This window comes from Oreochromis niloticus, linkage group LG6, assembly GCF_001858045.2.
Source record: "Oreochromis niloticus isolate F11D_XX linkage group LG6, O_niloticus_UMD_NMBU, whole genome shotgun sequence".
Taxonomy (NCBI): domain Eukaryota; kingdom Metazoa; phylum Chordata; class Actinopteri; order Cichliformes; family Cichlidae; genus Oreochromis; species Oreochromis niloticus.
Window position 1 is genome coordinate 33,874,929 of NC_031971.2, and position 12,320 is coordinate 33,887,248.

General features: G+C 36.9%; 1 protein-coding gene across 1 annotated transcript; it reads right to left on the reverse strand.

Annotated features, from left to right (window-relative positions):
- Positions 1-1,816: 1,816 nt before the first annotated feature.
- On the reverse strand, positions 1,817-7,663 carry coq7 (coenzyme Q7 homolog, ubiquinone (yeast)). The gene is made up of 6 exons (XM_003453743.5): positions 7,424-7,663; positions 6,906-7,087; positions 5,434-5,548; positions 5,118-5,257; positions 3,813-3,881; positions 1,817-3,395 (listed from the first exon to the last, which is right to left on the reverse strand). The coding sequence occupies exons 1-6, from the start codon at positions 7,506-7,508 to the stop codon at positions 3,318-3,320; spliced, it is 669 nt and encodes a 222-aa protein (XP_003453791.1). The 5' UTR covers positions 7,509-7,663; the 3' UTR covers positions 1,817-3,317.
- Between the last annotated feature and the right edge of the window lie 4,657 nt (positions 7,664-12,320).

Consider the following 12,320-nt stretch of genomic DNA (forward strand, 5'->3'; position numbering starts at 1 on the left):
GCAGAACAGAGATCTAAAGCATATAGTAACATCACACCACAGGTATTTACTGTATGTGCAGACATACCGCAGAACAGTAAAATGTTTACTGTTTGCTATTTATAGAGCATGGCTGTTGACCTGGAAAACCAGATGTAGATGAAAAGCTCCACTGAGTCCTCTTGATTTATAAAGCCCCCCAAAACTTCAGATGGATATAAATTTAAAATATATAAACAGAATCCAATGACTTGCAAATTATTTAAATCCTATATTTATGTAAAAATAGTACAAAGGCACGACATTAAATGCTAAAAAATTAGATTTTATTTTTAGATATTAATGCAGCATTTTGAATTTGATGTAGCAACACATTTAAATAAAAAGTTATAACAAAAAACACATGAAACATGGTGAAACATCTCACATTTAACTAGTTTAATCGGTAACAGGTTAGTAACCTCGCTGAATATTGAATAGAGCATCTTCAGAGAGTCTTTCATAGCATATACATATATGTATATCAACTCTTGAAAAAAAAAGTGATTGTATTTGAATTTAAAAGAAAGAACACATGTTGAAAGCTGCCAGACATTCATTAAATTGTATCAAACTACTAGCAAAATTCTGTCTACTTAATTCCTTGTGCTCTCAGTTCTAGAGAAGTATTTTTTTGCTATTAGTTACCATAAACCCCAGAAAGGCCTTATTACTGGCAAACACCAACTATTAAAGCCAAGAAGTAATAAAATCTGTATCCGAAAGATTTTATGACTTATAGGGATTTGTATTTTTCGTGCTGCTGAAGATTTACAACTGCAATTATTCATGGTAGCAAGACAATCCCAGTTTAGTAAAGTTTTATTGCTCTCTTCAAATTCTTGTTGCCAATTTCTGAGTCTGTGTTTCAGCAAATTCCTTTTGATACTGAGAAAAGAACCTAAACAATGCACATGATCTCCTGATGGTTTTAAATGATTGAAGAATTGACCAGAATGTGCAGACATTGTTATCTCTCTCTGTCTCTCTTATATGTATGTATATATATATATATATATATATATATATATATATATATATATGTAGCACACCATCTGTGTTTACATATGGTAGATAATTTAGATGTAGTCTATAAGGTTAAAGGTTATTAACACCAGAACTGTGACTAAGTCATCACTCGTCTTTTTATATACCAGTAATTTCATCAGCTAACATTACACTATAAAAGGAGCTTTACATATGTTGCTTTATTTAAACAGTTACACCTTGCGATAAAACTGTCAGCACTATTAATCGGGTTCAAAGATAATGTATGATGATCTACCTTTGATTTGCAAAGCTGCCTACTGTCTCATGTTTCTGATCTATAGTGGGTGACCTCCTGTGATTATGAAAGTGAATGTCATGCGTTTCCATCTTATCCTGAGATCGTGAGAATACTCCAGGCTTTGCTCACAGTAATTACTACTTGGTCACGAAAATCAAATAACATGCAGTCAATAAAGGCAAGCAGGTACAGGTAAAATGGAAAAAGAATTAGTTATAAATACAGTTCACCCTATGTATAAAGTGGCTGTAGCGAGCATTCATCCACTGTGAGCCAATTCCTTTCTTTTCTGGAGCATCGAATTAGCTTTTTTTGGTGATTCTTTGCCAGATTTAACTGTATTCGTATGAGAGGATGAAGTGCTTAGCTTGGTTCACAAAGCGCATCCAACCAGGGCTCGAATGTGATGCATTAAAAGGTCTTGCTGCAGTTCCTCAAGCAGCCACTTGAGGCTGGTTTCAAAATATGACCCTCACCCATAGACTACCAAACTAAAATAACTACCAAGAGTCAAAGAAAAAGGCACAAAGTTATACTGGTGCTTTCCTTTTACCTCGGACGTTGGAGCTGGAAATGACGTCATACCCGAGTTGACAGCGTTCCAGTAGCAGTAGTCAGAAAAACTGGCATTCAGTTTTCACTGGAATATAACACAAACACTTTTTCCCCTCCCCCCGTTAAAAACACTGCTGTAGCGCATTCATGAATACACCCTGGTTTAGTTTCTGTAAGGCTTATTTAGTGAGTCACAAACACCTAACAGTGATAATGCAGACTACAAATTATTTAACATTATTTAACCCATGAAGCAAATGTAAAGATTGACCTGCAGTCAGGCACCCACCATTAAAAAGCAGCTGAAAGTGAAATCTGCATATTTCAATATCTAATCTAACATGTGCAGGCTGAACCTCTTATGATGGCACAATCAAACTGAACATTTTACTATGACTCTGTCTGTTGTTTTTATTTTTTTATATTTATCAATTCACATACAATGAATAAATATCAGATTTTCAGTTTTTTAAATAACATTATTATCTGCTCAACCAACAAGATGATTAATACCCCCACTACTGGCCATGAGTCAGCATGTATCATATGCTCATGCTCAGAAAATGCTAAACTAGGAGAAATCAGGTTTGGGTCACAACTGAATGGACATATGGACAGAATGATACTGAGTCAGGGGGGAATGAACATTTGGCTCAAGCTGCACAACCTGATGAATATTAGGGGCCCCTGGACAAGCCTTCTTGCTCAGTGACCTAATGTACCCAGAACAGCTGTGTGAGGCTGCTTAGCAGTTAGGCCTGGATGACAAGTCATTGCTCAGCTTGATATATGAACTATTACATGTGAAACAGGAGTTGAATGGTATGGTGGTGGTAGTGGTGGTTGTGTGTGTGTGTGTGTGTGTGTGTGTGTCTGTACTTGGATTAATATGTTCTTATCATGTGTGTTTAGGGAGTCTAGCTTTTGGTCAAAGGCAGCTAAAAGTTATTAAAATATTGGTCTTTGCAGCTCTTGCCGATACGAGAAACACTGAAGCAACTTAAGGCACAATTATATGAAAAATATGTTATGTATGTGGGGGTCACTGGATACATGTACACATGGAAATATCTCAAGTCCATGAGTATCTTTATTTCACCAGTTTCTCACTTTCTCATCAACACTCTGACACTTTTCAGACAGGCAGACTGACCTTCCTGCAGCAAGCACAAAAGTAACACAACACAAAAGTAAAAATTTGCCTTCAGAAAACAGAAGCAAGACCTGACATTTATTATAGAAATGTTTGCCTCCCAGAGCCTGTGTATGTACTGTAAACAACACCCAAAGTAGGTAACACCAAGTGTCTCTATTTTAACAGATATGATCAGGTACATTGTGTTGAAGTACTTCATTTACATTTACAAAGATGCAGAGTGAGAACACAAGTCCAAATTAAGTCATTTACAAAATTGAGTCAGAATAACAAAACAATTCAGTTGCTTTAAGAACAGCGTTAGATACGTTGGGAAACGTATATTGCAGCTTTGCAACCTAACTGTATTGCATTTTTTAATAGCCAGTATCCAGGTACCTAAAACACAAGAGGAAAAACACACACACACACACACACACACAAAACACACATTTAGGCAGCAGTACTTTCAACAACTTAAAAATTGTAAAGACAGCTAAATACTCTAATGAAGCAATATTTATTTATTGTGTGAAGTCATTTTTCTAATTGATATAAAAGTTTATCAGTGCTGTCAACAAAGCAAAGGCTATTTTAAGGAATCTAAAAAATAAGATATGCAAGAGTTATTTATCATTTTTTTCTTTGCTACATAATTCCATATATCTTGCTTCATATATTTGATGTCTTCAGCATATATCTATAATGTAGAAAGTAATAAAAATAAAGAAAAAAAAACATTGAATGAGAAAGTGTGTCCAAAGTTTTGACTGGCAGTGTGTATATATTATATTTAAAGACATAAAATACACTTACATTTTCAGCATTGTGCTCCAGTCCTGTATCATGATGTTCCATCTCATCATCTCTAAATTCCTTTATCACCTGTTAAAAATATGCATGATAAAACAAATTAATTAAATACATTAATTAATTAAATTTCACTGCACAAAATTCTCAAGTTATTTGGTCTTGAGTTGGTTACATTAAACCCATTTTCTTTTCAAAGTAACTGCAAATAAATCAGTCATGAAAAGTTTTATATACCACGATCAGAAAATGTGTATCTAATAAGATCTGCTTTGTGCTGAAAAGTGCTTTGTCCCCATCTGGAAAACATCCAGAGAGTCAGTCTTGAGCTCTTGACAGTATATATGAAAAAGCCACTGGTGAAATGCCAATTTTATTCCATGTTCTATGATCTGTGAAGCTGCATTGGTGTGTGGAACTTGTCCAAATTAGAAGTTAAATAAACTTCGACCTGCATCAGTGCCCAGTAACAAATGTCAGTAGCCATTAAGTGATGTAATTGTGTAATGGCGAAAGCACTGAAGTCAAAAATGTCAAAAATCATGCTGCATAGCCTTGGAGAAATTGCCTATAAAACTGTAAAACTCTCCAAGTAAACCTGAACTGTACTGAACTGCTTAAATACACAGAAAAAATTCCACCCACAAATAGATTTAACACTGAAAGTCAACAGTGATCCAGGAAGAGAACGAGGCTGTGCCAGAGGTTTGACTGTGGCTGGCTTACATGCAAAAAAGAAAAAAAAAAGAAAATGATCCAGCTGCTAGGATTACACTTAATAATAAATGAGTGACGTAATCAACAAATACAGTTGTAATTTTTTAATAAATGCAATTAGAAATATGCACAAGCTAACTATAAAAGAACAAGACCATTTCAGACTCATATTGGGATTAATGGGATACAGACATCATTGAACTAAATTTTCCTCAAAGTTTGGTCAAACACAAATTAACGTGGCTTTATTTATTTGCTGGTCAGATAACTCTTACTTAAATGTAGTAATGTTAGTAACAGGCGATTAGTGAATAGGCACAAAGCTGTATTAACTAGCTTGACACTGAGTTTAACTGATTAATTATTATTTAGCGTGGCTTGTAACAATCACCATAATCAAAAACATTCAACATTTATTTCCATTTTGGTATGCTAGACTCTAATCCCTTTTTTTGGGAGTGGCAGGTGCCTAATATTATCGCATGTGGCACCTCTTTAGACTCAGCTGTTGCCACAATCTCATAATGAACAATATGAATTTCATGCACAGTAAAGGGCAACCACAGGGCAGAGCTACAGAGATAAGAAACTCACTTGTAACAGTTCAGTGTATCTCTCTGGGTCCTTCTCCATCAGAGTTCTTATCTGGTTGTTATAGTGTTCAGTGATACTCTCTTCCACTGCCACAGTACAGGCCATGGCCCCTTCTTTTCCCAGTAATGCAGATGATGCCCCTTCAAAAGAGAGAGATGCATGCTGTTAACATTTAATGAAGAGATTTCCTACTGCTTACTGTTTATACACTTGTTAATGACACGTCAGGGAGCCATTGTGAAATTCAATAATCATTACTCTTTGATGCATTTGTTTATCTTCTCAGCAAAATTGTGTCTTTATGTGCTGTACTGACCTAATACAAACCCAGCAATATTCCAGAAAGGTAACAGTGCTGTGGGGCGAACTCTGTTCTCAGCAAGAATTTCATTGAATTTCTCAAGGTGTTTCTTTTCTTGATCCCACATTTCCTGTAGGGGAAAAAAGCACAGTGTCAACATTTATGGACATATACTCATGATGAAAACATACGAACACTTTTAACATTTTTATAACTTTATTTATATGGAGAGGACCAAGTACGTACGCATGATTGGTTGTTATGCAAGAAAGGTAATATGTTTGTGTTGATAGAAATACATTAGATTTCTTGTTATGTCTGATCTTTCTATAAGCATATACAATTTTATAACACTGCTAACAGACTTCTTTAGGCTTTTCCTAAACCTGGTAACAACAAAGAACATGTTTGATTTACTCAAAGTCTTCTGTCACTGACATTTTTGCAGTGCATTCCATGAAAAAAAAAAAAGGGGGGGGGGGGGGGGGGGGGGGGAGTGTACAGCTGTCTACAACTTTTGAGGTGTGGAGATATGAATGTCACTTTCATTTATATTAAACGATAAATCAGGACCATGAGGCTAAAGCGCAATCTGCACACAGAAACAGCTATCCAATGCAGCAGCTAACATGAGATAAGTTCTTTCAGTGATGAGCAATAAGGCCTCTGTTAGTTTAGCCTTGATTTCTAACCATTCCTAGTTCTATATGCCATGTCTAGAGAACTGACTGTGAAGGAAAGATCTTGTGTATGTCCTCGTTAGGATAAAGATCTGTGGCAGTCAGTGGGAATTTAGACTTTTTATATGGTTAACTGGTAATCATGTGACAATTCTTCTCAGGTTGTAGAACCAGGATGTAATTTGCAGGGGAGTCTATATGTCCCTGCCTGGGCTAAATAAGTTTTATTAAAGTTTTTTTTAACTAAATAAACGAGAAATGAACTGGATTCAGAATGTTGGGAGACTCAGAAAACCCCTAGAAATTCTATTTATCAACCATGTGCCTGAGAATTAACATCAAACAACGGTGAGATCTGACTGCTGTCTGCAAGATCCTGCAGAAATCACGGGCACGGTTTACTGGCTTTACGTGATGGTGCTGCAGCTGCTGTGAAAGGCTGATGGAGAGGATCAACCCTAGTACGGGCATCTTTCACTGCATCATTCGGCTTACTTCATTTTAAATATTGTATTTAAGAGGAAGGAAGAAGAAGGAAGATTTAAATGGATTGTTACGTTCGACTGGATCGCATTTGTCCAAAGAGGCAAACATGACACTAGGAATACTGTGCATAATCATTTAATTAAAAGTAGATTTGAGTATTCTTGTAAAAGCTGAGGTTATGTTTAAATTTATAATAATTCAATAAACTTACCCACAGCAACAACTGGGGGCTGAACCCCCCTGTTATTTTATTTTTTTTAATAAATGATAATCTTGACGTGACACAGAAGTAATGAAATTATCAGTTTATTTGGTTAATACCTGAATGAATGGCCCAGTCTTCGATCTACCCAACACTGCCATCTGGCCGGCGTAGATGCGGTTGGCTCCATATTCTCCAGCATGGTCCACGCGCAGCATCCGGTGCACCATCTCCTTCTCCTCACTGTCGCGCGGGGGCGGAATTACACCGTAAGCGCGAGAGCTCTGCTGCAGAGTTAGTGCTAAAACAAAGTAAAAGACGTATGTAAAGCTCCTTCAGTCAACCGCCTTGAAGCTGAAACATTTATAATTACACGACTCTTAAGTGCCCACTATGAAGGTCACGCATTTACTTCACTTACAAACTAAGTAAATGTCAAGAGTTTGAGTTGAGAAAACTGACAATGACGAGTAATCTATCAAACATTTGATTTAGGCTACATTACGTTTACAAGTGTAGACCCAGTCTAGTGTAACACTGGGTAACACTAGTATGCACTGATAGACGTTACATACTGTGAGGGTTAGATAAGTGTTTTTAGCATGTAGCACTGTAGCTCCCAGGTGTCGCTGCTTACCTCTGCATTTTAAACACTGACGAATCATCGCTGTGCTGTTACTCTGAGACCAGTGGCAAAAAACTCTAAGTGCGGCTGTCTGCATGATAGTCCGGTAATGATTTAACTAGATGTGTAATTAAAAAAACGTAAAAAAAAAAACATGCATCAAACTGACATTGAACGCCAGTAACTGCACGTAACGGACGTCTGCTCTTCTTCTTCGTTTATTTAATTGCGGGCGCCAACTAGCGTTTAGGATGTGTTACCACCACCCACCGAGTTACTGGTTATTCTAATGTATGAAGCACAGAGATAAATTTATAGGTTTTGCTATAATTGGTTGGGTGTATTGCACAAACTAATTAGTAAAATAAACTGAGAAGTAAAAGAGGTTTCTGAACAGCCACGTTCGGGATAAAATAACATTGTTTCACTACAATGTGTCCAATAATCTTTGAGGAGTAGTGATTCTTGTGAGTTGTCCCCTCACCTCAGCCTTCGTATGACTGTTGCTCTCTAAAGAGGACTGCTGTGGTTAAAAAATAAAAATTCTGAAAATTCTTCCAAATGGCATTGAAACTAGCTTGGGTGTTTCAGGCTGTTTTTGCTGTGCATGTTATACTAAAAGAGTATGGAATACTAATATGCAGTAAATGAAAGTAGCAATACAACAGTTTTAAAATACAAGTTAAAGTCCTGCATCCCAGCCTATCTAAGCCTATCCTAGCTGATTGCCACTCCAACTCAGGGCAAATATATAGAGACAGAAAAACACTTAAATGAGCATGTCTTTGAACTGCCAGAGAAAACTGGAGTACCCGATGGAAACCTATGCAGGCACATGGAGAACATGGAAAATTCATTTAAATTCAATTTTATTTATATATTGACAAATCACAGTAACACTGCCACCTCAAGACAGTTTATATTGTAAGGTAAAGACCCTATAATAGTACAGAGGAAACCTCAACAATCTGATGACCCCCTATGAGCAAGCACTTGGCAACAGTGGTAAGGAAAAACTCCCTTGTAACAGGAAGGGAGTTCTCTGGAAGAACTGACAGAAAAGGGACAGCCACTCCACACAGAAAGGCCCCAGTTAACCAGAGGACTCAAACTCAAGATCTTTATGTTATGTGGTGACAATGCTAACCACTCGACCATGTGCTGCCCAGACTCAAACTTCTGTTTATCTGTACTAAATACTAGTTAATGCCTCAAGAAGGAAAACTTCATCATCAGAATGGCTAATTTCAGGATTTTACATGTTGTACTTTATCCCCTTGTGATTTACTCCCCATATAAGCCTGACCTATAGTTCTATAAGATGTAGTTGCACTATTGTTTAGTGTGTTTAACAGAGTGTATCTGGGCTGTTTAGGTAGCCAGTTTGAAAATAATATGTCCCTGTGTAGTTTATTTTGTTCAATCCACTGCAATACTGTTACAATGCATTTAATTTTGGAAACAAAGAACACCTTAAAAATAAGGTTTCCTTTGATCTGTCAATCATAATCTATATCTGCCTTATTTCCTTTTGAAAAATAGTTTCTATAACTGAAATAAAACCTAATTTTCTTTCAAATAAAGACCAGAGAGAAGAACATGTCAGAATAACCACTACAAAATGAGCTAAAGACCTCTGTGTTTCCTTATGTAACACTATTTCTTTTACTATTTAGTCACTTCCCAAACAATTCTTTCCCTCCTGCCCCCGTCCAAAATTATAGTGCATGTATTTTTGCATATCCAAACATGTCTCTTTGTTTGCACACAGATCAAAATATCCTTAAAGGTTCGTCACAGGATGGCATGCTTTTTAACAATCATTTTATTAAAACAATAGCGAGAACCTTAAAGAGAACTGATTTATATTAAAATTTTCTGTAATTATTTTTGTCAGTACTGGAAATCAGAAATTCTCTTGACTTTAATAAAGGTCTGGAAGCAGTGGATCATCAATGAAGCTACCTTGTCTGAAGGTTTGGTTTGTTGATTTTGAATGTGAGGCTTGCAGTCAGCATGAGCAGTTTAGAATATTTTTATTAAAATATTGCATAGCTTACAAAGATACCAGCTCATATTAAGAAAACACACTGAGCTTTGAAGTACTTTATTAAAAATCATTATACCTAAAATATTCAGCACAAAGCTGCAGGCAGTTCTTTGGTGCAAGAAGAAAGTTGCTTCGGTATGACCAGGAAGGACTCAAAGTGATCTGTTGTATAATCCTCCACTGAGTCACTAGCTGCTTATTGCTGTGCAGGTTCACAGGGTCAGCATCCTGGGCAACTAGTCACTAGCCTGTCGCAGGATTATATCACAACACAAACAAATCCACACTAAACACGTAATTTAGAGTTCAACCAGTTCACTCGGCCTACGTATCTTTGCCCTGTGGGAGGAAAACAAGTATTTAAAGAAAAAAGTAAATAGAGAAGAGAAAATTACCTTCTGGTCGCACATGCTCATTTTTTCTGCGTCAAACAAATCACGAGTTTGCCTTTTGTTTAGGCTTGTTATATAAGGGAGCAGCCGAAAGTGACACAGAATTTAAGACTAAACATTCAAGCGACAAAAATTAGGGGTTTTCAGGAGCAACTAGAGATGTTGTTGATAGTCAACAGATGGCAGTGTTGCACAGATTAAGACATTTAAGCAATCTCTGTCCTCTCCAGCTGGTCCCAGATTCCATGGCAGTTTCAACTTGTTGATATGCACTTCAGTGAGGCCTTCCCAGCATTTTTTTTTTTTTAAATTTTATTTTAAATAAAAAAAAAATAAAATTGCGAAAGTCACCGCCTTAAATCATAATAGCTGGTCTTGGCCTAACCCACCACCTGTCAATGTTATTCCCTTTCAGGATATTACTTCATACTTTTATTTAGTAAAATGTTTCCTGCTTTTGATGAGTACAAAAGAACTACTTTGACAAAGCACATAAAATAGTTGGGACAGAGGAATCTGTGGAATGATGAGGTCGGCTGCTGCATAGCTGCGATGGTCATGAGTAAACAAGGCCAGGATAGTGAATGGTGGGGTGTGTCGGTTTTGTCTGTGTGTGTGTTTGTGGTGAGACGCCCGGTTATGTGTTTCCCTATCTGTCTGTCTGACTGTGGGTGGCTACATATGTGTGGCTGCACGTCGGTAAATGTGGTTTGCCTTTGTCCTTTCTGCTGGTGTGTCGGCCATAGGTGTGAGCGAGGCTAGATTAAAGTGAGCAACTTTCCCAGGAATACAAACCCAAACAGGTCCTGGGTTGATTTTGTCATTTCTTTTTTTTAAATAGTTGAAATATAATTGTCTATATTTCTTTGTGAATTTACACTATAGCCTAAATCTGTCCTGCATTAGTATAATTTTGTGCTGATCCTTTGGAGTTGGTTACTAAGGATACAAGTTAATATCTTGTTTTATCTCGATAATGTGGGAGGGCTGATAAATAAAGCAGGTTTAGAACTGCTAGGAATGACTTCTCGAAGCTGCCTCCAAAGCCAAGTCAACTACCATAGACACCCATGTTAAAATGCCCAAAGTTACAGCCAAGTAAAGAAAATAAAACCGTTTTTAATTTTATGACTTTTATGGAGGGGTGAATTTTTATAGAAATTCACGAGTTTAAATTATATTGAGGTTTAAACTGCTGCTTAATTATGTGGCCATTTTATATCATTTTATATATCCATTTTATATCAGGTGGGTGGTATTTACTCATGTTCAGCATTCAGCTGTGTTAAAAGACAGTATATGGCGCTTTGGGGTTTATCCAGTAAATAGTTTTCTGTTAGCCCAAACTAATTCTTCCATCCACCTTCTCCCACTTATCCAGTTCAAGGTTTGGGGGCAGTGGAGGCTACCCCAGTTACTATATCGTGAGAGGTGGGGCACCCTGAACACGTTGCCAGTCTGTCACAGGGATAACACCAAGTGATACCCATTAACACATATCGCCAATTTAGAATCACCAGTTAAACCCTATGCATGTCTTTGGACTGCAGGAGGAAGGAGGAGTACCCAAAGTGAACCCACACAAACTCAGGGAGAACATGCAAACACACAGCCCCAAGCTGTGAAGTAAAGGTGTGCTGCACTGTTGTGCCACTCTCCAAATTTAGCTTCCTTTAATATCACAATATCATATTAATAACTAAGCTACACTCAGCTGATAAGTTCCACCGTCAACTACGGTCAAGTTCAGCTAAAAAAGACAAAAAAGACCTTCTTTGAATCTACAGAAGGACGTAGATACCATCTATCTGCATATGGACTATTGTTTTAGTTTGCTTGTTTATTTTCTTTGTGGCCTCTTAGGGAAAATACAAGTTGTATATTAATATGGCAACAAGACGTTACCATCTCTTGCCTGCTGGTCAATGCAAGTCAGACATTTAACTCATTTTTGCTCTATTTTTTGGTATCTTACAAATTCTGAAGCTATATTTATCTTATAGGCTCCTAAATGCACAGCACTAAAACAGCTGCCCGCTATAGTTGAAAACAACACACTACACATAGCAATCAGAGTAATCTAAAACAGCATAGCTGTGGGCCAGAGAGGTAAACAGAAGAGGTTCTTTTCATATTGCCACGTTGTTCTTACATCATGAAAATGATCTGATCCTTTATGAACACTGTTTCTTATAATTTATTATACTTATTATTACATCTTGTTAAACAGCTCTTTGGTGGAGAGTAGTACTAAAGTGCTGCAGACAATGAAGACCATAATTATTGTAGTCTAACTTTTCTGACATCTTGCACACACCTAATAAAACTGGTTTCAATCAAAGTTATACATAAAACTATATACATCAACTAAACTGTACTTCATTGTTATTACAGCATGTAAGTGATATTTGTATTCTGGTTTTCTGGGCTAGAAAACCCAGGCCAAATGTTTGCCTGGGGCAATGTA